General features: G+C 43.4%; 1 protein-coding gene across 1 annotated transcript in view; it reads left to right on the top strand.

Annotated features, from left to right (window-relative positions):
* tmtc1 (transmembrane O-mannosyltransferase targeting cadherins 1) overlaps window positions 1-26,192 on the top strand; it is a 120,382-nt gene that overhangs the window by 8,975 nt on the left and 85,215 nt on the right. Inside the window, exons 2-4 of the mRNA XM_030046228.1 lie at window positions 3,157-3,334; window positions 20,814-20,887; window positions 22,487-22,663. Of these exons, the coding sequence (XP_029902088.1) occupies window positions 3,157-3,334; window positions 20,814-20,887; window positions 22,487-22,663 (429 nt within the window). The remainder of the gene's footprint in view (window positions 1-3,156; window positions 3,335-20,813; window positions 20,888-22,486; window positions 22,664-26,192) is intronic.

Genomic DNA, 26,192 nt, shown 5'->3' with positions numbered 1-26,192 from the left:
CCTGTTCTACTATCAAACAAACAGACAGACAAATAGGGCTGAATGATGTATTGTTGTCATATCATTATCTAGATATGAACATGCGAAATATTAACATCTCAAAATGCAACAGTATGGACGATATCAAGCTCAGGGTTAGCCTTTGACACTCACTGGTCTGTTCTTTTCCTTCAAAAAAATCATATTTTGTGAAATAACTGCATTTAAGTTTCACTGTTGCTACACTTAAATTGAACCCATAGATAGATAGATAGATAGATAGATAGATAGATAGATACTTTATTCATCCCAAAGGAAATTCAGTTTTCAACAGTATCCACAGATTACAAGATTAAATAAATAAAAAATAAAGAATAAAAGATGACACCAGAGATCTAAGTACCCAATGTGCAGAAAACCATGTGCATAGATGTATACAATGTGCATAGATGTGGGCAATGTGCAAATTTACAGTATAAACAGATAGTCATATCATATAGTCAAATAGTCATATTGTATATTGCATCACTGTCGAGATTTTGAAATATGAAATTTGGTCCATGTCATGCAGCCCTGCAGACAAATGGAACGGGGCAAAAACAGAACCCAGTTCAACTCTGTTGGTGCAGCTAATAAGTAAAACTAGACCGACCAGATGAAATGGGTGAAATCCGGGAACAGGGGAGTCGGGGGTGGGTGTGGTCATGTGGCCTCCAGTGCAGTACATTTCAACGAACAGTAACTGCAAAACACGGAATTCAAAACACTAAAATTATTATTTTTTTGGTCATGAACATGAAGTGAATTGTCTGTCATTACAAAATAAATAACTTCAAATTTCATAATGATGAGTATTTAATGTTTTATTTGGCTACAAGTAATCAAAACCCTGGATTTAGTTTAATTTTCGAGCTGTCCCAAATTTTTCAGGATGTCTGGTCACCCTAAATGTAACCAGGTTACAGAAACAGAGATCCGTACCTGTGTTTTGTGGTGGCGTGCATGCAGGTCAGATCAGTCATTTTGTAATGCAACTGAATGACATGACAAAGTATATATTTTTTCAAGATTCAAGATTAGTCTCTGCTACAAAACACTTTGACTTGTAACTTTATCTGCCAGTAACACTTCACAGTCACCGTCGCTCAAATAAGAACATGTTTACCAGAAGGTTGGGGTTGGTTAAGTAACCGAGAGTGATGGTTAGTGAGCATCATTTAAATGACCACATCCCAGTGAAAAAACCAACAAACTGTAAAATATAAAACATCTACTTTGTGAAAGCGTATAGGCAACTGATGACTTTGTAGAGTTAATTACTTTGTAAGAGTAAATACCACATTTTATCTGTGATCAGCAATTTAAAAAAACCACAGCTGAGCGTTTGCCCTCATGAATCAGTCATTTGTCATTTGTGGTTACGCCGCTGCGAGCTAAATGTAAAGATATGTGGAAAATCAGGCTTCGACATTGGCATATTTTAGGTTCCAATTAATAAACATAGAATTTGGAGTAACAGAAATGGTTCATTTTATTTCACTGAGATACCCATTGTGGTTGAAATCGATGAAAATGACGCATTATGCAAATTGCAATAGGAACGTCTTCCGCATGTCATTCGGAGTAATAGGCACGATTAGCATTCATAATCACGATTTCTTGCAAAATATGTGGGATTATCACTTTGGCCACACTTGTGCCGCCCCAGGCTCATTAGTATTCATCTGACAGACCACTCCATCACGCAAAGGTCACAGGTTTGATCCCTGCAGCAGCCTCTCTCTGTGTGTGTGTGTGTGTGTGTGTGTGTGTGCATGTCCATCAGCAGCCAAGCAAGCGTCCCGCCACAACGTCCTTGAGCAAAGGCACTGACCTCCGACCCGCTCCCGTATTGTGATTTGCTCTGAATGAGCGTGTCAGCCGAACGCCTCGAATGACACATTTAAATTCTCCTGAAGCGTTCACCTCATGAGTGGGCCGGGACCCGCACCGGACCGCGGGGATCTTCAGCTCTCAGCCTCGCTATTAAAATGCGTTCACGTCGGCATCGGGAGGCACATCAGCTACGAGGGGCGATCAGTATCAGTGAAGGTCAGGGTGAGATAATGCGAAGGGTTAATACTTTTTTTTCTGCAGGATTTTGCATTTTTTTCCATCCGTCTTGAATTATGAGCAGAGCGGGGATACTGTAAGACACGAGGGCTTACAGCGCATCCCATTATAACTAATTATAATCAAAGATATGGAGTCCTGATCCGGAGCCATGTTCAGTTGAACTCCCCCTGTGAAGTTTTGTTCTGGTCTGAAAAGCCCCGACTCTCGGCAAAATGGCTTTTCAGAGGTGGACCTCACATATTATAAGATGGCGCGATAACGAGAGCGAACGCCGCCGAGAATAACTTTAATTGAATCCGCTGTCGTCGGCCGACGGCGCCGGCCGGATCCGCGATCTGTTTTGCAAGACAATAAAACATAAAGGCAGGTAATGACTGACTGGAACCCGAACGAATGGTTTTCTCGTCGTTTGCCGTGAACAAGTCGTATTGGCATTCTGCGTGGGCTTGGAGGGAATTGTCACAGTCTTACGCCAATTATGATAAACTGGATGAAATTGCATATCTCACCCTTTACTCCTCACTGAGGGATTAGCTATTGGCGGATCTTAAAGGCGGGTGTGATTCGATGCCAGGAATCCAGCGTTCTCTCTCATAGCAATCAGGCCCTTTTTTTTTTTTTTTTTTATTTGAAATTCAGGCATTGCGGCATAAATGGATTGAGATTCTGTTCAGGCTCGTGAGACAATGGCTTCATCCAGGAAAATGTAATAGGTAATTTATATTTGAGATTCTCGAGGCAAATTCACAGCGGTATTATTTAGTGATTATCGTAGATAAGGGTGACCCTTCCGTCTTCCCCCCCCGTAGCTGTGGTTTATTTGAAAATAAATGACACCGACCGTATAAATGTTCTGCTTTCTTGCCTCTATCTGTCTATCGGTGGCTGTCAGTCTGCGTTTCTCTCTAACCGCCTCTCTGTGTCTCCATTTTGTGTTTGTTTTTATCATTTGCCGTCCGTCACTTTCATGCATTTAGGAGAAGATAAATGCCTGTCTCATCCCAGAGTACTGAATCCCTCTCTCTCTCTCTCTCTCTCTCTCTGTCTGTGTCTCTCGCCCAGGTTGAACATCCTGCTGGGTGGCATGACACCTTTCTATTTCCACGTGGTGAACGTGTGTTTGCACTGCGCCGTGACCTGCCTGCTCATGCACACGTGCGAGCGCTGCGTGTTCGACGACTCGCGCCTGGCCTTCATCACGGCGCTTCTCTTCTCCGTCCACCCCATCCACACCGAGGCCGTGAGTACACACACACACACTCAAACACACACACATACACACAAACACCAAGGCAGGAAGTTAACCTTGTCATCTCTGCTGGTCCCATCGGTGAGTCCATCATTGCCGCATGGCCAAGCTTCATTCAAACCCATGTTCCTGTTTTTTTTTTTTTTTTTTTCTAGTTTATTTCAAATTCCAGTGGAGATCTCAAGGCTTTTCTAAAATACCAAATACATCCTGCTGGATTGCAGGGAAATGTGTATAAAATGATGCATGAGACGTCAAAATATTTTCAGTTTAATACAACAATGGCATCGCGGGTTTGAATAGTTTGCTCCATAGAAGCGTGATTTCTCTCGGTAGAAACACTCGGTGGAAGCTCAACAAAAATGTTGTAATGTTCGAACTTTGAAGCAAGAAATTTACGGGAAAATCAGAGTTTAGGGAGATAACTTTGGCCTTGTGAATTAAGGGGCATTTTGGTTAAATGTTGGGGAATACCCAAGGGATGGATGGATGGATGGGTGGATGGATGGATAGATAGATGTACTTTATGGATCTCAAATTGGGAAATTCTTGCGTTACAGCAGCAGGTTATCCACACATTGCACAGAAACAGTAGTAGGCCACACAAAACTTACCTGTCAACACTAGAAGAGAGAAATATATGTCTTTAGAAAAATCAACTCGGCAAATAACATCATAAATAAAGTAGCTCACTGTGAGGAATATCAGACAAAAGAAAATTCTCTTTGGCCCAGGACAGACTGATCAAAGATCAATAACGGCTTTGATTTCAGTATCAGATTCTCGTGACGCAGGTGGTACTTTCGGATGTCGGAAAATAAAGAAAGCGAAAAGATTTTAAAAAAAATGTGTCTTTTATTGGTCCATGTAACTGCTCACGTCATCCCTTCTCCAAGTGCAAATTATTATTTTTTTTTTTTTTCAAGGATGTTGCCTGAAGCGCCTGTTCATTTCCAGCGCCGACGTTCACACATTTACACCCGGAGACCCGACACATGTCACACCCCTGCGTTTACGCTCCTGCTTTCACGCCGTCTGCCGCTCGTTCCCTTTTTTTTTTTTTTTTTTGCCACGCTTATTTTCCCGGCATTCAAAGCCAGAGAGTCTAGAAAATGTGGAACATCTGCCCCGCTTAACCAGGGCTGATTGAAAACACGGCGCCGTAAATTCAACAACACCATATAGATTCCATGCATGGGGCGGTGGGCTGATTGCACCTTGGTGTGGTGCCACATCCAATCAGTTCAATCCGATTCTTTTCTCATTTTAAATCACCTTTCTCCTCAGTCATTTAAAATGTAGCTCGGTGCAAAGATGCCCAAACGGGGAAGCAGATGTAGGGACAAAAATATGCTCGAGTTGATGTAAAATTTATTTGGAGCACAGATGATATTTCCCAGAGCCTGCCTCGGCGTCAGCTGGTTTTGTCCTATTTGGATGTTTGGTGCCGCCGCTTCCTGTTGTGAGCGCGCCCGCACGTCTGACACTCTCTCATTAGTGATATTTCTGCTGTTTGATTTAAAAAGTAAAAAAAAAAAAAAAAGCCTTCCTTCTGTGTTTAACTTGAAGGATGTTTCCCGAAAAGATGACAGATTCCTTTAATGGAGACTCCAGGCTGAACAGTTGATTTCCTTTATTTGCACTTAATGGATTTGGGTATTTTTTGTGCTGTTCTCTGTCCTATTCAATTTTGCTTTTATTCGCTCCGTGCGACCTAATTCACTTACATCTCTGTTTGCCATCTTTGTTTTATTTTTCCTTTTCCTTTTTGGACATTTAATAAGCCCCTCGGGACTTTTAGTAACAGTTTGATTTACTTCTTTTTTTCCCCCTCCAGTGTTTCGTCATTTTTATGTGCAAATAAAGTTTCATCCTGGCAGTTTTATTCCCTGCTGACGTGTCCTTGAGTAAGACGCCGAGTCCCCAGCAGCTCCTAATCTGACCCCGTGACCTCCCTGTGGACGGAGCGAAGCAAATAAGACAATAATCCTTGAGGGATCAATGCAGTATCACCTTACTGCATTCGCTCCAGTGCTGTATTTCCTCTATTTTCTCCTCTGCAATGTCCTGCATTCAGTCCTCTGCCTCCATTGTGTCCTCACATGTCAGCCTAAACTCAAACGCTCACACGCCCGTCTCGCCATTTCGAAACTCCGCTTTTTAACGCTCTGATTGATTCCCAAAGGGCAGCGCTTCCCCATTATCTGACTTTGTTAGCGTTTGAAAAGTTGCACGGCGAGTTGTGCAAGCCGCGGATTCTATGCAAAGCCGGCGCGGGGAGGAGATTATTATTATTCCTCCCTGGCCGCCAACAGGTGAGGCGAGAATAAAAGAGCTCCGATGTTCACAGGCGCCGCGGAGAAATTGGAAGAGGGAGGCGGGCGGTGGCGGGCGGGGGGATGAATGGGGAGGAACGGCGCGCGCGGCGTGGAGAAATATTAGACGAAGAAAGAGGAATGCATCAAATTCAGGTGGAGGGGAGGGTGATGAAAGGGGACGGGCGGGAGTGAGGGAGGGAGAGAGAGATGAATGAAGAGCGGCGGGGGCTGCGGCAGGACAGGCCTCCTGCCAGGCTGCTGTCCTGCACCGAGAGATGGAGAGAGAGGGCGAAGAGGAGGAGGAGAGGAGGCTCCAGAGATGCAAAGGCGAGGTTCAAAAGGAGAGAGGGGAGAGTTTGGAGCGAGAGAAGCAAGACGACAAGAAAGAGAAGAGGATGGAGAGGAGGACGGGAGCAGAGAGAGAGAGAGAGAGAGGAAAAAAAAAAAAAAACCAAGGTCTCAAAGTCTCCAGGCCACTGAAGAGAAGAACTTTACTTCCCTGCTCATCTGCCGGCTTGTCAATCGAGCAGCCAGCCAGCCAGACGCTCTCGGAGTGAGGGTGATCGGAGCGAGGATGAGAAGCTGGCCTGTAGCTCTTTACACTCACACACACACACACACACACACACACACACACACACACACAAACACACACCCTGATGAATCCAAGTATAAACGAGCTCCATCATCAAGACCAGATGGAGTTCATTTCTCTTATCATGATAAGGAATGAGATTGGGAAGGTCTCTCTCACACACACACACTCACACACACACGCGCGCGCTGAGACACATGGTGGAAAAACCACGCTCGTAATCGGCCCGGTTATTAACGGCAAAATCGTGCTCGCGCTCTCTGAGAACGGCCTCCCTCGCTTTCCTCGGCCGTTCATGCCGTCGAAACGATTCAAAAGCCGGCGAGTGAATTCGATAGGCCGTGCAGCTTCGACGGGGTCAAGGACGAAGAGGAACATCGGCGGCACAAAGGGGCTGTTACGTGCCGCCGGAGCTGTCTTGTGCTTTCTAAATACGGTTTATTGCATTGAGTAAAAAGGCCTAGGAGCACTGCAAAAACGCAAAATCTTACCAAGATTATTTGTCTTATTTCAAGTCAAAAATGTCTTATTCCTAGTCAAAATATCTCATTACACTTAAAATAAGACATGATCACATCAGAAGTAACTTGTTTTTAGACAATTGTCTTTTGTTTAAAGTGAAAATTTGCTTGAAACGAGAAAATTTGCTTGTTTCATTGGCAAAATTTGCCAGTGGAAAAAGTGAAAATTTACTTGAAATAAGTGAAAATTAGCTAGAAACAAGAAACAAATTTTGCCAATGAAACAAGCAAATTTTCACTTGAAACAAGAGACAATTGTCTAAAAACAAGTTACTTCTGAGGTGATCATGTCTTATTTTAAGTGTAATGAGATATTTTGACTAGTAATAAGACATTTTTGACTTGAAATAAGACAAATAATCTTGGTAAGATTTTGAGTTTTTGCAGTGAGTGGGGAAAATAATCATAGCAGATAAACGACACATCAACCCGCAATAACCTTCTTTTTTATTTAAAGCGCTAATTTTATTGCAGCATCGACACAGTGGTGATTATTTCCAGCTGCTGTTGTAAAGGGCGTTATGCATCGGCTATGCCTTTTGAAAAAAAAAAAAAAAATGCACTTCCAGGCTGCGAATGATGTAAGCAAAGACGATGCAGCGTCAGAGAGATGGTAACGCTCCGCAAATGTTGAACGCTAAGACGGTGACCCTCCGTGCCTCCGTGCGAATGTGCGGCCGCATGCATCTCACGGGATGAGGCGGAGGGCAAAACAGACGAGTGCGGTTTGTGAGGGAGCGCAACGTGAAAATCAAATCACCGGCCCCTCAGCCACAGAAGTCATGTCACTCCTTGCCGTGTTATTACAGGCGCTTTATTTTCCTGAACTGCTTATTTTCTGCGTTTCCCCCCCGAACCCTGAACACACCATTTCCAAGTACCATTCCAGATAAGATTTACTTTGTCAGATTATACACTTTTTTTTTTTTATATAACAGAGGTATGGAAATTCTTTTTCTTTTTATGTCGAGAGAACATAGGAGTGAGGCGCCACGGGATTTATTTATTTATTTTTTCAGTTTAAAATAATTACACTGAGGGAAGACCGGCCCTGCGAACATGAGACCTTGGGAACCTCGGATCGTCCCCCACTGGGAGCAATTTACTGAAAGCTGCTTCATAGATTTATATTCTTGTGAGAGTTATTTGATTTTCATATGTTTTAGTTTATTTCACTGTAACTGTTGTTTGGCGTACTGTTTTTGCTGCTTCCTTCAGTTTAAAAATACGTTTTTTGTGCTGGTGGGAAATAATTGAGATGCACTGATAATTGTTAAAAATCATAATTCAAGCTATTATAATAATAGTCAAATCGAATTGCCAGGAGCTGAAAGACTCTCACCTTCACTGGAGCAGTGAGCCGCTCTCATCCAGGACTCTTATTTTGAAGCTCATGCTGCTTCTCCCTCTGAGAAGCAGCCTTCGGGCCTCTCTGTATCTAAAGAAAGACTCTCTGCAGTCCTCTGCCTCAACACTCGCACAGTTTCTCGTCTTCTCTCTTTAAACTCGGAGACGGAGCCCCGAGACCGTCATCAGCCGCTCTGTTTCATAACGGAGAGCCAGTTGGAGCGCCTGGAAACGAAGGCCTTTTTTTTTTTTTCTCAGTATGTGTTTTTGTGCATTCTTGCCTCCTCCGTAACACATTCGCCATGATATCGAATGGCCAAAAAAAAAAAAAAATCATTCCAAATCAAAATCAAAGGTTGGATGTCTCCCTGAAAGGCGAGGACGGCTCAGATGGCGACTTGGCTGATGAAGAGCGCACGGGGGGAAGCCTCGAGATTCATCGCACATCACTTTGAAATCGAGCCGGTGCAGAGGCAGACGTGGGAAGACGAACAGCTGGATGTCGCACGGTGTGAAAGCCCACGGCGTCCATCAAAACCTGTACGGATGCGATTCTCCGCTCTTGCATTCACAATAAGTTGTCTGTCCTCGAGACAACTTGGAAAGATCCGTCTCAACAAAGTGTCGGCTTTTTGTTTTGGACTTTTGAAAATTTCCCGTCTGTCTCTGAACCGCTGGACCGTCCCCGGTATTTTTTTCTGTCTAATCCTCACTCCACACGGTCTCTTACAGAAACACACAAACTTAATTAGTTCAGCTCACCCATGAATTCACGAGAACTCTGAACATAAATCACCCTCGTGTCTGCGGTAGATTATTTGCTACACGCCGACGCCTCAGCGAAGGATCACGGGTGAAAAGCGTCATCGTAAAAGTGAGAAAACGAACACGTCGAATTGCTAAAAATAAATGAAAAATTAAGCAACCTTACATGATTTGCTGCCAAGTGCGGCAGATTTGAATTGGAACATAAAAATTTGATGCGGCATGATGAAAAAAAAATGCACTTGCGCTTTGAAAAAAAATATCCTACCTCAGATATAATGAGGTAATGCATCAAAATTTGAAAAAAAAAAAAACAACTTTAGAAAACTCCCTGCTGCTGCTTTGCTCTCCTCCCTCACCGTCGCTCGTCCCCCTAGCAGGAAATACCTCAGAGGAAGCGAGGAAAGGAAGAAAATAAATGAGAGGAAGGAGAAGAAGGAAGCGGTAGGAAACATTTTACTCCCCAAACACACACCCGTGATTAATTTAAGAGAGCAAGTGCAACCTTTTTAAAACCATGCGCTTTGTGTGACAACCCTTTTTTCTGCCGTTTAAAATAGCAAAAGTGGACTCGGACACGTCCTAAACGCACTTGCACCATAACTCTTCACAACCTTATGTCACTAAGGGCCCTATCTTGTGCCACCCGCTATCCGCTGCCACTATCCGCTACCTGCAAATTGCGGATTTAGGAACTTCCGCTATCCCTAAACGGTATCTTGCGCCACCCGCTACCCGCTATCCTTATGCCGACTCCGTCATTTGCGCCTGGAGGTGTGTCCGTGGCCGTGTTTCATGCGCTATCCCTAAAATTGCTATCTTGCGCACACACTTTAGGGATAGCGCTTTCCAGTTTGGGCTGTTACGAGAGCGCGCCCCGGCGGCTTCAATGCGCGCCCCGACGGAGCCTCGCCACGCACACGGTCGGACTGATACCGGGACGCCGCCGGAATGGACTGAGTATATTACTCATATAGACTGTTTAGAGGAAAGACTGTTTTAATTGGACACTTACGCCAGCACGTTTTATTGTTTTATCATAAGCCAGCAGCTGTGCTATATTTTTTATTTGCCCAATCTACCTTGTCAATAAATTAGTTTACACATAGTTCCACCTCTGCCTCTTGTGTGTCTGTGTGGTGTGGCCGGGGATTTTACTCAATCAGTACAACCTTGTGACACGTCCACTTGGACACATGTGGCTCCACCTCCCGAATTAACTCGCCTATAATATAATATATAATATGTATATAAAGCCAACTTGCTTTAGCCTCAGTAGAAGCCCTGAGAAAATCTACCTCCCTCTCTCCATCGCGGGTTTAGGATTTAGGATTTAGGATAGCGCATCCTGCCCTTAAAGGCAATGGCACCTGGCACACTGATTGGTTTAACTGGCGTAACGCCCAAAACACGCCTATACATAATATAGCGGGTAGCGGAGGTGTTTTACGGATAGCGGGAGGTGCACAAGATAGCAACTTTTACGGGGGAACGCCTCTTGCGTAGTGTTGCAAAGGGGTGGAAAGTTTCCGGTAAATTTCCCGGAAAGTTTCCGAAGATTCCCGTGGGAATTTTCACTCTGGAATATTGGAAATTTTCAGGAGATTTTTGCTTTCACTCTTTCCAATTTTTCCGAAAATTCCCAGGAATATTCAGCTCGGGAATTTGGGGAATTTTCGTTTTTTTTTTTTTTTTTTTGTTATCCATTTGAATGAGGTGTTTAAAAAGTTTCCATGGAAATTTAAGATTGGGAAATTTGGAAATTTTCATTTTTGTTGTTGTTAACTTAAGGTGAATGGGGGAAAAAATAAACAATAATCAATAAAATGAATGTCAGCGTCAATATCACCACTTTTTTTATTCACCTGGTGTATGACCAGGTGAATGCAGTGAATATAAATTCCCGAAAATTCGCTGAAAATTCCCGTTTATTCCCATTTATTCCTGTTAATTTCCAAAAATTCCCATGGACATTTTCCAACTTTGAAAATTCCGGGAATTTTGCAACACTACTCTTGTGCAATGCTAAATCCCTAAACAACGGGTTTAGAGACTTTGGTGCAAGATAGGGCCCTAAATGTAATCCGAATCTTCATAGCATCATGATGATCAATATGATAAGGTCAATCAGGCGTATTTGCGTAGTGGCTGTGATGGAGAAAAACTGCTGTATCACGACTGTTAAGAGTAAAAAAAAAAGAGTTACAAAGGAAAGTAGGTGGGATTTTAAGGGTAATGGGATGGACACATGGTTTATATAAAGTGTTGGCGTGCAGTCGTGGAGTGAATGAGCCACCAGGGGACACAAGGAGGATTTGGTGTCTGTGTTTATATCAATTAATGTATAAACCGGCCGGCAGGACAATCTCCCAAAAAGTTGCCTTACTCCTTTAATAAAGATATCTAGGCTGGACTTCATTTTAGTTTTATTTCCCTTGCTTATCATTAAATGGGTTTTGCTCTTTTCATAGTATTCTCCGCTGACTTATTTGGTTTTTGGTGGTACCCCGTTCGCCAACGTCTCTGTTTTGGATGGGAAAGACATTTAATAAGCCCCCCGGGGGGTTTTGTATCACAGTTTGAATTGCTTCGTTTTTGTCTTTTTTTTGTTTTCTTTTTTTTTTCTCCCAGTTTTTCAATCGTGTGCATGTGCAAATAAACTAAGCCGAAACCTCAACAGACCAGGGTCCGCTGTGTCTCCCCATTCAGACGTTCCCCACTGTTTTCGGTGTCCAATATGGCCGCTCTGGCAGTCAGTCTGTCTGTGGCCGCTGAATGGGGCTCCTGTTTCCGAGCTGAAAAGCCTCTATTCATCCCTGCATCCTCTCCTCTCTCTGCTGATAGAGTGCCGGCCATGTGTGGATCTCACTAACCATATGTGTGCCGTGTTGCTGTGGGCCCTCACACGCGCGCGCGCGCGCACGTGCACAAACACACACACACACACACACACACACACACACACACACACACACACACACACACAAAATGAAGGGATCCCAGGGAGTTTGGGCTGCCAATGAGGACGAGGATGGACAGAGCTGAGGGAAGGTTGGAGAAACAAGTCTTCACAGAGTCTGCCTGAGGTGACAGTTTGCAAAAAAAAAAAAAAAAAATCACTGTGTGTGTGTGTGTATGTGTGTGTGTGTGTGTGTGTGTGTGTGTCAGTGTCAGTGTGTGTTACTCTGTTTCCTTTTCCCCTGTGTTGAGGTTGGGATGAGTGGAGGCAGCTGCAGCTCGGCTGGGATTCCTGCTGAATTATGTAATTGGCCAGAGAGAGAGAGAGAGACAGACACACACACACACACACACACACACACAGAGCGGGGGTTGTGGGGGATAGGTTTAAAGACAAGGTGTGTTTGATTACTTGATTTGTCCCTCTCTCTTTCTCAGGGCGTCCCAGACTCTTGTTAACTGTGTCCAGGCAGAGACTGGCCTGTTATTATGTGTGAACACGTTTTTATTCCCTGGTGTATCCATGTTTTTATTCATTATAACGTTTATTATCTCACAGTAGGGCTTGGTGATACGGACAGACTCAAATATAACAATACCATTAACCAAATACCTCAATAGCGATATTGTGACCATACCGTAGGGATGACTATTTCATAAGATAATTAAATAAAAGAGATTTTCGGGTTCAGGTTACTGTATTCGTACCCGTAGGTAGATTTGTCCTGCAGTGAGTTGTCCAAACACACACACACACATCCAAACATAGCATCAAACAAACATAATAACCAGAAACCATGGTCATAAAGTGCTACATAGATCAAGGCTCCACCAGTAAACACTCGAATTTCCTAAAACACAAAATGACGAAGGGAAAATTGGTGTAAAACAAGAATACAAAAAGTTTAAAAACCCGGATACTAAAATACAATCGGATAACAAAGATTAAAAATACATAAATAAATAAATAATGAATAAATAAGCAATCCTCTGTAGCTGTCTGGCGTACAGGGATGCTGGGGAAAGCTGAACCTTGCCAATCAGTCTAGAGGACCATTTAACTGTTTGGTTCAAGGCGTTCTTCTCCTTTAAAGATATATGACCCAACCATGACACCAAAGAAAACGATAAAACCGATTCAATAAACACACGGTAAAACATGGTCATAATAGTCCTATAATGGGTCCTCAAAAGCAAAAAATTATGAATGCGATCCAATGGGTAGATAAAAATTATTTTCTGGTCCCGTTTGAATTGTGCCATGGATTTCACATATGTTGTTTGGGATGTTTAAATATAATTTTTCACGCAAAGAAGACTACAATTTAGTGCGAAGAATATTAATAATGTTAGATTTTGTGTGAGCCCGCTTTGTGAACTACAACTCTTCGCTGCTCTCGGTGCGAATGATATACGTCACCACCCGCACTGGAAGCCTACAACAGACATGGCGATTTCTCTGCTCCGCGCTGAGTTTTTGAGGTTCTGAGTTTTTCCGCCCGACAGAGCGCCGGGCCGGGCGGGAGGGCGAGCGGACCCCACCGTCGGGCGGGCCTCGGAGACGCGGACAATCGGGAACAAAACACACCGGCATCTTGACTTGAATCTGGATGGAGGGAAACGGCGATGACATACGCGACACAGCATGTAGTCTTTCTAATTGTGTTTTCTCAGCAGCATTTAACTGAACAATGGCGCAATAAACGGTCAAACTCTTGACATGAAAATTTGTTATTTAAGCCTATAAACAACATTTGTGTAATCCATGGCAAAACGACGGGGGGACCAGAAAATAATTATTTTCTGTCCATTGAACAATATTCATTTTTAGCGCTCCGAGAGGTCCCATGGGGGTCCACCGGAAGGGGTGGGACTTCACCACGCTATAGTTTTGCCAAACAATCTTCAGTAATGTAGATATGATGACCAAGCAGGCAGAGACAAGCAGCCACAACAGTCTAGTAAGTTAACAAAACAGCATCTCTTTACTGTAATGCAGCCTTTATATCACGACATGGGCAACATCTCAATTCCCACATGATATCTAGTTTCATGTCACGGTATTGATGAGATATTGATGTATTGCCGTCCATTCTGAGGTGGGAGCGGATAAGACCCGCCCACCGTCCTCTCATTGGTCTCAAGTCAAAAACGGGAATCAATATTGTCTCTGAGAGCGCCATATTTCACCGACTGCTTATTTATTCCATCCTTTTATCCCCTTGGGACATACAGTAGAGTATACTCTGCTGGCGACAGAATTACTGAATTTATCTCCCTGTGGTAAAACTGGAAATTAAAGAAATACAGAGGCTTCATCAAGGATACATGCAGGTGTAGTCAAAGCCAAATAAGGGGTCAACGTCAAACAAACTGGAACAGAAACAAACTCAATTGATTTTGTATCCTCGACATGTCCTGAGTGAGGGAAAAAAAGCCCTGAAGAATCCCACTGGGGGAAAGTTTCCAAAAAGACCAAAACATAGCCCATTCAAACGCCTATTAACTTTTTTTCTCATGTGAATAGGGCAAAAATTTTAACCTTTAGGTATCACCATGAAAATTGCTGAGTTGATTACTTACCTTAAGACAAATAAAAAATGTATTGCAAGTTTTTTGAAATTGTTTAGTAACATGAGCTAATTTGCATAAATTTGCATAAACTCCACAGCTTTACTACAGAGGGCATATAAAGTGATCTTCTTATGATACTTGCATGAAAATTGGGATGAGCTGTCTCCATGGGTCACTTGACAAGTAACCACTAAGAAATTTCAAAATGGCTGCCATTTTTCAAGATTGCCACCACCTTAGTGGAGCTTATGACATGCTGCAATGATAATTGTTAAAGACTGTTTTAAGTTCCTTCTTCCTTAATGTTCACTGGCAGCCTAAATGGGTTCCATTCAGACCTTAATGTTTAGTATTTGACTGTTACCTGTCAACAGGATTGATTATGAGATTTTCACCTGGCTATACCCAAGGTTTATATCTGTTGTAGCGTTTATGCAAATTAGTGTGTACATAATTCAAATATGCACCATTTGCTCATGTCAATAAACAATGTCAACAAACTTGCAATACATTTTTTATTTGTCTTAAGGTAAGTAATCAACTGAGCAATTTTCATGGTGATACCTAAAGGTTAAAATTTTTACCCTATTCACATGAAAAAAAAGTTAATAGGCGTTTGAATGGGCTATATTTTGGTCTTTTTTGAAACTTTCTCAGTGGGATTCTTCGGGGCTTTTTTTTCCCTCACTCAGGACAAACTGAGGATACAAAATCAGTTGAGTTTGCTTCTGTTGCAATTTGTTTGACCTTGAGTCATAAAATGACTGGACTAGTGGACAGAGAGAAGGAAACATGGGAAGTGGAGGTTTTCCATCTGAAAGAAGTTGAGCATCAACACACGTCACGTGGCTGCGTTGCATTCTGGTCTATCGAGGTGACTGTCAGTGTGAGGAATTATTCTCTCTGCCTCTCCTGCGATGGATTTCTCCTTTTGTGATTGTTGAAAACGCTGAAAAAAACAAAAAACAAAAGAAAAAAAAAAGCCTCTTGTTCTTTGATTCTGAGGAGCTGACACCAAAACCTGGCGTTTACTTTTGATGTTTTCAGATGCCTGGAAAATTTCCTGCTATCAGGCTCTGTTGTTGCGGTGCTGGAAATATCTTGTGTGATGCTCATCCAGTTATCAGCAGGAAGGAGAAAAACACACCAGCAAATTAAAAAAAAAAAAAAAAAAAAAAAAAAATGAAAAGAATGCAGGCGCAGAAATGCAAAAGTTACATTGCAGATAGCTGATTTTTGCAAGAGTTGGCTCTTTGGTTAACAAGCAGTTCATTACAGTGTAATGATGTAATTTGCCTTAATGTGTGTGTGTGTGTGTGTGTGTGTGTGTGTGTGTGTGTGTGTGTCTGTAGTAAATGTTTGTGGGAGTGTGCGGTTACGAGGTCACGATCATTTTGATATCTCCACCAGACACTCACACACTCATGCTCACTCAACACACACACACTCACACACATGTACACACACACACACACACACACACACACAGATGAGAGCCAAATGTCCCGTATAGTAGTTTCAGGGGAAGGGTGTGTCTCAAAGACCCTTCTATTGGAAGCAGCTGCAGCGCTGGAGGGGTGGAGCTCAGAGCTTTCTGGAAGAGCAGAGATGTGTGTTTCATGCATACCACACATACACATTGCACACACACACACACACACATACACACATACACACACACATATAGAGCGGCTGTGAGCTTGTGCTTTGGTATTCGTGGCTGTGCACGCTGGGTTTTGCAGAACATGCACAGGGATGTTAGGTAGTGTGTATGCTTCTGGCACAGTCTCATTTTTCCAACACACACAACATGCATGCGCACGCACAGGACTCACACACACACAGATGTGTGTATATCTGCATGTGCATGCACTCACACACACAGTTTGATCTTCATGGAAACAGTGAGATGAAAGGTGATTGTTTACATCCTGGATGGTCTCTGAGTGCGGAGATAAAGGTGTGTGTGTGTGTAGATGTGTGTGTGTGTGTGTGTGTGTGTAGGTGTGTGCATTGAAAGGACACTTGCTTAGTCACCCAGCAGTACTTTTAGAGGCCAGGATGGACGGAGATGAAAGCAAAGAGGGAACAGAGGAGGGAGGGCAGAAGGGAGGGATGAAGACAGATCGAAGGAGTGGCAGAGAGGTGGAAGATGAAAGTGAAGAGCAGGAAGGGGGGTGGAGGGGAGGCGGGGGGAAGGGGGGGGTAGGGAGTCCACCTCCCCCACCCCCTTCTCTCTCTCTCGCTCACTCACTGTCTCTGCATGAATAAAATATCGGTGTGTGGATCCTCTCCCTCCACACACACACGCATAAAATGAATAATAACACGTTAGACATGCGAGCAGCGGTAAACAGATTACGCCGGCGGAGGAAGAGGAGCTGCTATCAGACTTGCTCTGTCCATTTAGTCATTATAGGCCAGCACACACACACACACACACACACACACACACACACTGACAGTGAAGCGCTGTGATGCCGCTTGAAATGATTTTGGACAGGCTGGTATATATTTGCAGACTCTCCCGAGCACCAGAATCAATTTTCTTCCTGCCTTCCTCCCCGCTTCGGTCCATCCTTCCTCCTCCTCCTCCGCTCGCCGATTCATTCCTCTCTTTTCTCCTTCCTCGCTCACCTCCTAACTCTGCCTTTCCATCACATCTTCCCCCCCCGTTCCTCTCAGGCCACTCCATTCGACGCAGCGGGCTTCACTTGGCCTGACAGCGTGACGAAGAGGAGAGTCGACACACCATCCAGCTCTGATGCTGTTTGATATAGAAACTCGACGTTATGACAGCACACTGTCTTCTCCAGGGTCACTGAGGGCGTGTGTGACACTCTTATAGCGTGACGTGTTGTCAAAGCAAGTTGAAATGATCATAATAGTAACTACAATGACAGTAGAGATTTATAATAATAATAATTTATATAGACAAGGTCATAAATGTGCATTTAGGCCTTGATCACATGGGAAGGCAAAAACTCAAAGAGAAAAGGTATGTTACATCGTTAATGCATCTAATTAACCTGAAGCAACAAAAAGGAAAATGTTGAAAAAGTTAGTGAGTGCTTTTGCTTACTTTTGATGATGGATTGCCCCTCGTGAAGCCGGATTTGCAGTTTTACAGTTTTACCTGCAGCTGTTTCTGTTTAGAATGAAGCTGATTGGTGAGTTTGATAAACAGCGACAAAAAATGATATGAAAATTTTCTTTTTTCAGTTCTCAAACTTTTTGTGCAGCGTAATCCAGCTGTTGGCTCTCCACTCATTTGCTAACCAATGAAATTCCAGTAAAACAATACTAAATAACCCTCTTCTGGAAAAAAAATACCTTGTGCACAACCACCTGTGCATGACTGGCCTGCAGGTTCATTGGATAATTAAAGAGCCGCTTATGGCTTGTTTGTTTGGCTACGTCGACACTCTTTACAAGACCGAGGATTTGAAGTCTCCAGCCGCACTCTGACAGAAATGGATGCAGTTTTGGGATCCCTCATTCTCCATTAGACACGAGATTAAAAGCTTTATTTGTCAGACACTCAGGACAACTTAGGGTGAGTAAATGATAGAGGGCCTATGGTTTTTGGACGAAATATCCCTTTAACGTCGCAGCGTGCTCAATTTGAAAACATGATGTGCATCTTTTGCAGGAGGTGTGTTTCTGCTGTCATCACACTGTTGAAAATACATGAAATTAGAGATTAAAGTGGTAAAAAAAAAGTGATTAGAGAAATACATGATAAATCACTGAAGTGTCAGCAAAATTGTGATGAAAAGATGATATTTACAAATTTACAGATAAAATGCACATAAAAAATTTTCATGGCAGAAGCTGATCTGCCACTTCTTCTCGTCCCCTTCCTGTTCACTTACTGTGCCCTTCTATCACTTGAGTGTGTGTGTGTGTGTGTGTGTGTGTGTGTGTGTGTGTTTGAGTTCTCTACGGTGTTTTTGTCCTTTCCCTGTTTTTATGAGACGTTTCATTAAAGAGCATAAACACGTCCAAAGTCCATCCTCCTCCATTTCCTTTGTCCCTCATCTCTCCGCCTCTTTCTCCTCTCCCTCTGTCCTCCCTCCATCTCTCCTCCACCTCCACCTCCTCCTCTTCCTCTGCCAGCCTGCTCTTTATCAGAGTCTGTCGGACATGTTTACTACCTGTCCGCCGTGCTGTGGCTGCCGCCTGACTGACTGCGGCTCAGCCAGACACAAAAAGCGCCTCCGCACACCTCGGAAAACGACCACACAGCCCTGAAGGACACACACGCCGCGGCTGATAGATCGGCTTTATACGGCAACACCGCTCAATTTGAGAAGATATAAAGCACATACAGTATATCCCTCTGAGGACAGGACGCTCACACTTTGAGCCACGGCGTGTGATATACTTCACAGCGCTCCAGCTGGCTGGGACATTAGAGCCGCTCAGGGTTTCTGAACCTGGTAGAGCGTAGCAGACAGCCAAAATTCGCCAGCTGTTATAAATTTCCTATCTGGTTTATAGCAGTGCCCCAGCCCGGTCCAGCCAGTGTTTTACAATGGGTATTTTCAGCGAAGGAACCGGATTGGTCAAAGACACGTTCCAGTCATGCTGATCGTTCCCATAAATCATGCCCAGCTCTGCTTTAAAGGGAAAAAAAAAAATCCACCCTGAAGAGTTTTAACACGGTTAAAAGCAGCTGTCCTTGTTTTTCGGTGGTATATTTTTTCTTAGTTTTGTAGATAACTGGCTAAACGTTGGTGATGCGGTGATGTCATGTCACAAAAAAAAAAAAAAAATCACAGCTCATGAGACTTTGACAGCAGTTTTTGCAGCTATCTAAGAATCAATTACAGACATCAGATTTTGGCATCATGTACTTCAGTATTACAATAAAAAATGGAAGAAATCCATGATATAAGACACAGACATGCTAATTTGTTCATATCTCTCTTTTTTATATATTCCTTGTCTATAGTGTATATATTGCTTGCTGCTATTTATCATCTGTTTATACTGTAAATTTGCACATTGCCCACATCTGTGCACATTGTATACATCGATGCACACTGTTTTTTTTTGTTTTTTTTGTTTTTTTTGTTTTTTTGCACATTGTTTTTTTGCACATTGGGTACTTAGATCTTTAGATCTCGAGTGTCATCTTTTATTCTTTATTTTTTTATTCTTTATTTTTTATTTATTTAATCTTGTACTCTGTGGATACTGCTGAAAACTGTGCATTTCCTTCGGGATGAATAAAGTATCTGTCTATCTATCTATCTATCTATCTATCTATCTATCTATCTATCTATCTATCTATCTATTTCTTCTTTGATGGCCGGCTCAATAGACCAGAATGCACTGCAGCCGCAAAATGTGTTGTGTTCTGGAGTCAGGGGTGTATTTTTTTCTCAACTAAAATAATAAAATAACTGTCTTGCAGTTGAAACATGATTGCGATCACTTATCGATCTGTCCACCTCCGTGTGCTGAATGCAATAACTTCAGGCTTTCTCTTGGGCTCGTCAAAGGGCATTCTGGGAAATGTAGGAAATTACTAACTGAGGTAGAAAAAGGCCCAAACCCCTTCCAAACCGCTTCCATGTCTCCTTTTTTTGTCTTTGTTTTGTTCCTACGCCTGGAATTCCCAGCGTCCCAATTCAATGGACTGTGAGATATTCCCTCAAGCAGCTTCTGCAGAATTGCGGACTCAGTGGAAAATGTTGATGAAATTTCTGCAGAAATCCACAAGAGAGCCCTCACATGCACTTGCGGCTTTCCCAGCAGGACGGCCCCCGATCCCTCACGAGGGCATCGGGAACGCGCCGCAAAGTTTGTGAGCCTGCAAGTGCCGATCTCGGGATCCGGATGTAGGGAGGCGGGTTGGCCGGCTGAAGGAACGTGGGGCAAGTTCACTTACACGACAAAAAAAAAAAAAAAAATGTTTGAGCACACCGAATGTCATCATCTAATCTCCGTCAGCTCTTCTGGACTCCAGGGAGAGAGTTAATGATCGTTCTCGTCTCCTCCTGCGTTTTTTAAGAAGCTTTCAGACTGCACACGTGCGTCGGTGTCCATTATATAAAAGCCATAATACCCTTGAGGACATTCTTGGCCGTTATTATGGGGGTAAGGCCTTGCCTGTAATCATGATAATGTTCCTCTCAGGTATTATTGCCATATTTTAAAGCATGAGCAAACACTTTTGAAAGCCAAATATGAGAGCGCCAAGGCTGTAGAAAAGCAGAGCGTTGCGGGGCAGCGGGTCAAGTTTTGCATGGCGCTGTAGCGTAGCAACATAATGGGCTCCACATGGAAATCTCCCCTATGGATGTACAGCTCTGGCTCTTCACCACAGCTGTCAGACACAGGAATAATCTCAAGTGTGTGTGTGTGTGTGTGTGTGTTTGCAGGTGTCTGGTATCGTGGGCAGGGCCGACGTCTTGGCCTGTCTGCTGTTTCTGCTGACGTTCCTCTCCTATATTAGGTAAGATGACTCCACACCAGCCTCACGCCCAGCAGGCGCTCTCTCTCTCTCTTTCTCTCTCTCTCTCTCACTCACACACACACACACACACACACACACATACACACACATGCATGATTAAAGCACATTCTCCTCCCTGTGTAAGTGAGATGGACCTAATTTGAGACGCCTGCGAGTGACATTTCTAAATTTCTACTCTTACACATTATGGTAAATTTTTCTTTTTTGCACTGTTGTTCATACTGGACTTGCACAATTTTCCATTCACCTACTATATATTATGTTTACTGCCTTTTTTTTAAAATTTATTTTCTAGTAATTTTTACCTGTTGCTACTCTCTCCTAACTTTGTGTTGAGCAACTGTGACTAAGCAATCTTCTTGCGGGGATAAATAAAGTTTTTCTGAGGTCTGTCTCATTTGCAAGGAAGCTTCCTGTCACCTTGGGACCAAATTAGGGAGGTTGCTCCTGTGATGCTGATACGCTGTTCAAAAGGTTATGAACTCTGGCCAGCTAATGACTGCCGGTGCTAAGAAAACACTGCTATAAATCTGTACCGTTGTATAATAAAGACAATAGTTGAACGTGTTTTCAAATAAAAATCCAGTGAGAGCAAAACTTGGACCTTTCAGATCTGCTCTGTAACTCTAAAACCTTGAGTTCGGTATTCCTATAATAATTCCTATAATCGGTATTCCTTTGCATTTTCCCAAGTAGGAAGTCGTATTTCTCCTAATTCCAAGTTTAGTGGAAAGCTGCGTTAGAATAAAGTGAGCAGATTTTTGGAAGCAAAAATTTGTGATTTGCGGACAGAAACCGAACACCATCTTAAATGTAATTTTCTTGTAAATTTAATTTTTTTTTCTTGTACAAATATTTCTCCTAATTTTCAGGGTTATCTTGTAATTTTTTCCCAATTTTTTTCCCAATTTTTTCCCCAATTTTTTCCTTTTTTTTTTTTTTTTTTTTTTTTGCTTATGTCCCTGTAAATTTTTCGCTCACTTCCGGATCGCCTTGTTCCTCGTGTTTTTGAACAAAATCAAGCGATCGCAAGAACAGACTCCCCGGGAAAAGGAGGCGCCTGGTCCAGCGACATCAGCACAGTGAATTTATTACTAACGTGCCTTTAAGTGAAGCGTCTTTCCCACCATTAAAACGAGCGGCTGTAAGGGTTTTTTTTTTTTTTTTTGCTCGCCGTACAGTCTGATGGATTATCCACCGGAGGAATCGCTCGAGGTTTCCGCCCGACGGAGGAACCTTCCTGGAACGTGCGCTGCTCTTGCAGCCGTAATGAGACAGTCCTAAGTGGCCATATCTCCTAAAAAAATACTGTCCCTCTTGGAAGTGTCCTTGCAAATTAGACAGACCCACAGATTTAAGGTAATTACGTAATTAATTTCAGTTGCTTTCATTATCCCATAAAATGACCATTACGCTGCGTGAACAATATCTTGCCTTCCTGACCTCTTCCGGTTCTCCTTCTCTTTCCGAGGGAGTCCCAGAGTGTGACTGTGCAGAGGCCAGTGTGTAATCCTCTGTCATTATAAAATTCCTTTCTGTCTTTTACCTCTCTCTCTCTCTCTCTCTCTCTCTCTGCAGGAGTGTAGGTGTGTGTGTTTCCGCGGACGCCGTTCCCTCCACGGTGTCCGTGTGCTCCCTGGTCGCCAGTTTGCTCCTGGGCACGTGCGCCATGCTGGTCAAGGAGACGGGCATCACCGTGTTTGGAGTGTGTGTGCTGTACGACGCCCTGGTGCTCTGCCGCAGACCCCTCATCTCGTAAGCGCAAACTGTCTTTAATTCTTTTTTTCTGGCTTTTTTTTTTTTTTTTCCCTGACGGTTCGCTGAGCGTGCACGCTGTTTTTCAGCATCGCTCGCCCGGCTTCACATTTTTAAGCTATGCACATTTACACCTGGGAGCTGCCCGGTGCAGCCATAGTCAATTTGTTTTGGAGACAGAGAGGCTTTGTGTGTTTGTTTTTTTTTTTGCACAGAGATACGTGGGTGATGCTGGACTCCGTGTGCGTTCTGGAGTGTGTGTGTGTGTGTGTGTGTTCTTGCGTTTCTGTCCTCGTGAGAGCTAGTTTGAGTTTCAGACCTTCACAGTGATGAAGTTTTTCCAAGTGAGGTCAAGTTTCGCTGCTCTTCGCCTCCTCTGGGGTCTGATTAGAGCTTCGACTCCGCGATAAGAATAAGGGTTAGGTCCAGGTGAGGTGTGTGGGGGGTTTTGGCTCAAGAAAAAAAAAAAAAAAAAAAAAAAACTCCATCCTGAAACATTTTACACCGTTAAGAAAAACAGCTACCGGCGATAATGTTCTTGCATTTCGTTGTTTGTTGGTGTGTTTTTCTCCTTCCTGCACAGAACTCCTCCGCTGCAGTGCGGTAAACACCAGCCGTGATCATCAGGTTTGATGCCAGTGAAAAATACAAATGGGACAAAATACAATGAAATGCCATTTGAAGTGGAAGTTTCAACGAGGAATCTTGTGCGAAAGGCGAAGGCCAAGTACGAGATGCGGCGTATTTCCCAGCAGACGCGTTAATAAAACATGTTTTTCTCGCAGAGACCACATAAATTAATCACAAAACATTGTCTCGATAAGCCAGTCGGTAACGGCTCGCTAGAAAGTGTGTCGTCTCGAAAGCGTGTCGTCGCGTCCGACATCATTTCAAGCTCCAACGACGCACTGCTTGCTCATCGGAAGTCCCAAACATCAAGTGGGAATTCCCCACCTCCGATTTTGTCTGGAACACAGCATTATATACTTTTAATTTTAATGGTAATTTTTAAATTTTTTTTTTTATTTTATGTTTTTATTGATGATGCTGCTGTAACGTGTGAATTTCCCAGTTTGGGATCAATAATGTATACTTATCTACCTATCTATCTATCTATTTTCTGCTGGAATCTCCTTCTCTTGGTGGTTTCTGAAAGGCATTCTGGGAAAAGTATGAACCCCTAACCCTAACCCTAAGTGAAATAGAAGTAATAATAACAATAATAATAATAATAATAAAACTTTATTTATATAGCACCTTTCATCCAAAGTGCTTCACAGCAATAAAATCCACATCGAATAAGCATAAACAGACAGAGTACAGAATAAAAGCAAATAGAAACAGTGCAGTCCGCATCAGCAACGATAGAAACTATAGTAAAAAGTACAGGAAGGTAGATTTACTTTAACAAGATGAAAAGTACGGTCATGTTTAGAGCCATGGTGATATGGAATGCTCTGCCGGGACGTGTCATTCAAGAAAAAAACAAATATACATTTATTGAAAGAGAATTTATTAGCAAAACAGTTCTCGGGGTCTGCTGATGTTTAGTTGTGGCTGCTGGGTAAGTAAGTAAGTAATTAGTGTCAGTTTGATGAACTTTATGAAATCCAAGTTATGTTTTTGTAAATGCAATATACTGGAATCACATCTAACGTATGTTGATATATACCCGACCATCTGACCATTTATGAATTAGGTTAATAGCTACATTCCGGAGGTACAGTTAATGTGAACTAGGTCCTGAACTGTATACAAAGAATACAAGGAATACAAGGAAGTTTATTCGTCATTATACAACAGGTTGTATAATGAAATTAAAAGGTATATAGGTTTTTGTCTTTATTTTGTAGATTGGTGTGAGTTGTTTTTGGTTGGTGTTTGTGTTTTGTTGTGTGGTGTGTGTTTTTTGTAATATACTGTATTGATCTGAATATAAGACAATATTTTTTCCATCGAAAATGCCCTGAAAAAACGCCCTCGTCTTATACTGGGGGTCTAAGCAAATACACATGTATTGTACTTGCATATGTTCTGTGCTTGAATACAGCACCCTTCCCCCGCTCTGGCACGGTTGGAAGGGGTGTGCTCCAGCACGGTACGGGCGTTCATGCACGAGCACATGCACGGTCACGCACGCAGCGTGCAAACGTGGATACAATGTAAGTCATGCAACTTTCCTCCTGCCTCCGCAAAATCGCTTAATGCGCGGCGTGATTACCGGCGAATGGCCGTGTTGCACAATCAATAATCAACCATGTTGTCTGTGTCGCTGTCCATGGTGCTGCTGCAACCGCGTATAAACAAAAGTTGATTTATGATGAAAGGTATATATGGCAGTCTGTGTGCGCCGTGCACCTGTCAGATCCAGCAGACCTGACCGGGTGGGCGCGGTGCCGAACGAGGCACCGGCCGGTATCAGGTGGGCCGGCCGGTGTGCGCCGCCACCCGGTTGAATGTGGCAGCCAGCTGACATGCCGCTCCGGCTGTCAGTTGGACGCTTTCTGAAGTTACCTCCGAAACTGTCGAGGTAAATAAACATCCCTTAACCCTGGCCCTGAGTGCAATGTGAGACGGTGGCGGTCTCAGAAAGAAGAGCTAAAAAATGCCCACAGCCAGAGAAGGGCTTTTCGTGGTCCAAAAACTGGTCGATTCAGCGAGACTGACAGGAGGGTGTGCGATTTTGTGAATGAGAAACGTAGTGAAGGACTGCCCGTTACGAGGGCTGTGATGCAGCAGAAAGCACTTGAAGTTGCCACAGAGCTCAACATCCCCCGCACTGAGTTCAAAGCTAGCATGGGCTGGTGTCGCAGAATGTCCATATAAAAAGTGTATTTCCAAAAAAGGGTCTTGAAAAAGAGGGGTCGTCTTAAAATCAGGGTCGTCTTATATTCAGATCAATATGGTACTGTAATGTAAAGATAATTGTGTTGGGTGTGGACTGGAAGAACAGCAGTGGCCTTAGCCAAAGCTAGTGGAGATCCAAATAAAGATAGAGATAAACAATAGAACCAAAATACGAGGCGGCTTGAGGAAAAGCCGGCGCGACAAAATGAGAGAATTGCAGCGTCTCGTGTCATGAAATCTCCTGGAAGGCGGCGAGCATCACAGATTAACGGCGTCCAGCATCATATCTGCAAGTGGATTTTTCCCATTAAAGGTAGTGCTATGGATTATGCATTCAAATTAATCAGCTGAAGTCCTGTGTTGCTCCAACCCTCCAGTAGGAATCACTTTAAAAATCCTGCTAATGGCGGATGGATCCTGGGAGGGCCGCGACAAACACGCCTCCAGCGCCGCTCCCCGCACTCCGGACTTTATTTGCAAAGCACAATCGATGCGTGAAATGCAATTTAGAACAGTCAACATTCAATCAAAATAAAAACACATGACGTGACACAGGAAAAGCACGCAGGCGAATGCAATAATGAATTAGATTGTGCAGGGGCCCTCCTCGCTCCCGCCGCATTCCTTCCTGCTATTTTTACCGCCGCCGCGGCCGACCGAGGCGGCTCGGCCGAGCGGCGGG

The sequence above is a fragment of the Myripristis murdjan genome, chromosome 23, assembly GCF_902150065.1.
Source record: "Myripristis murdjan chromosome 23, fMyrMur1.1, whole genome shotgun sequence".
In the NCBI taxonomy this organism is placed as follows: domain Eukaryota; kingdom Metazoa; phylum Chordata; class Actinopteri; order Holocentriformes; family Holocentridae; genus Myripristis; species Myripristis murdjan.
The sequence above is the reverse complement of the archived record's forward strand: the minus strand, read 5'-3'. Positions and strand labels throughout refer to the sequence as shown.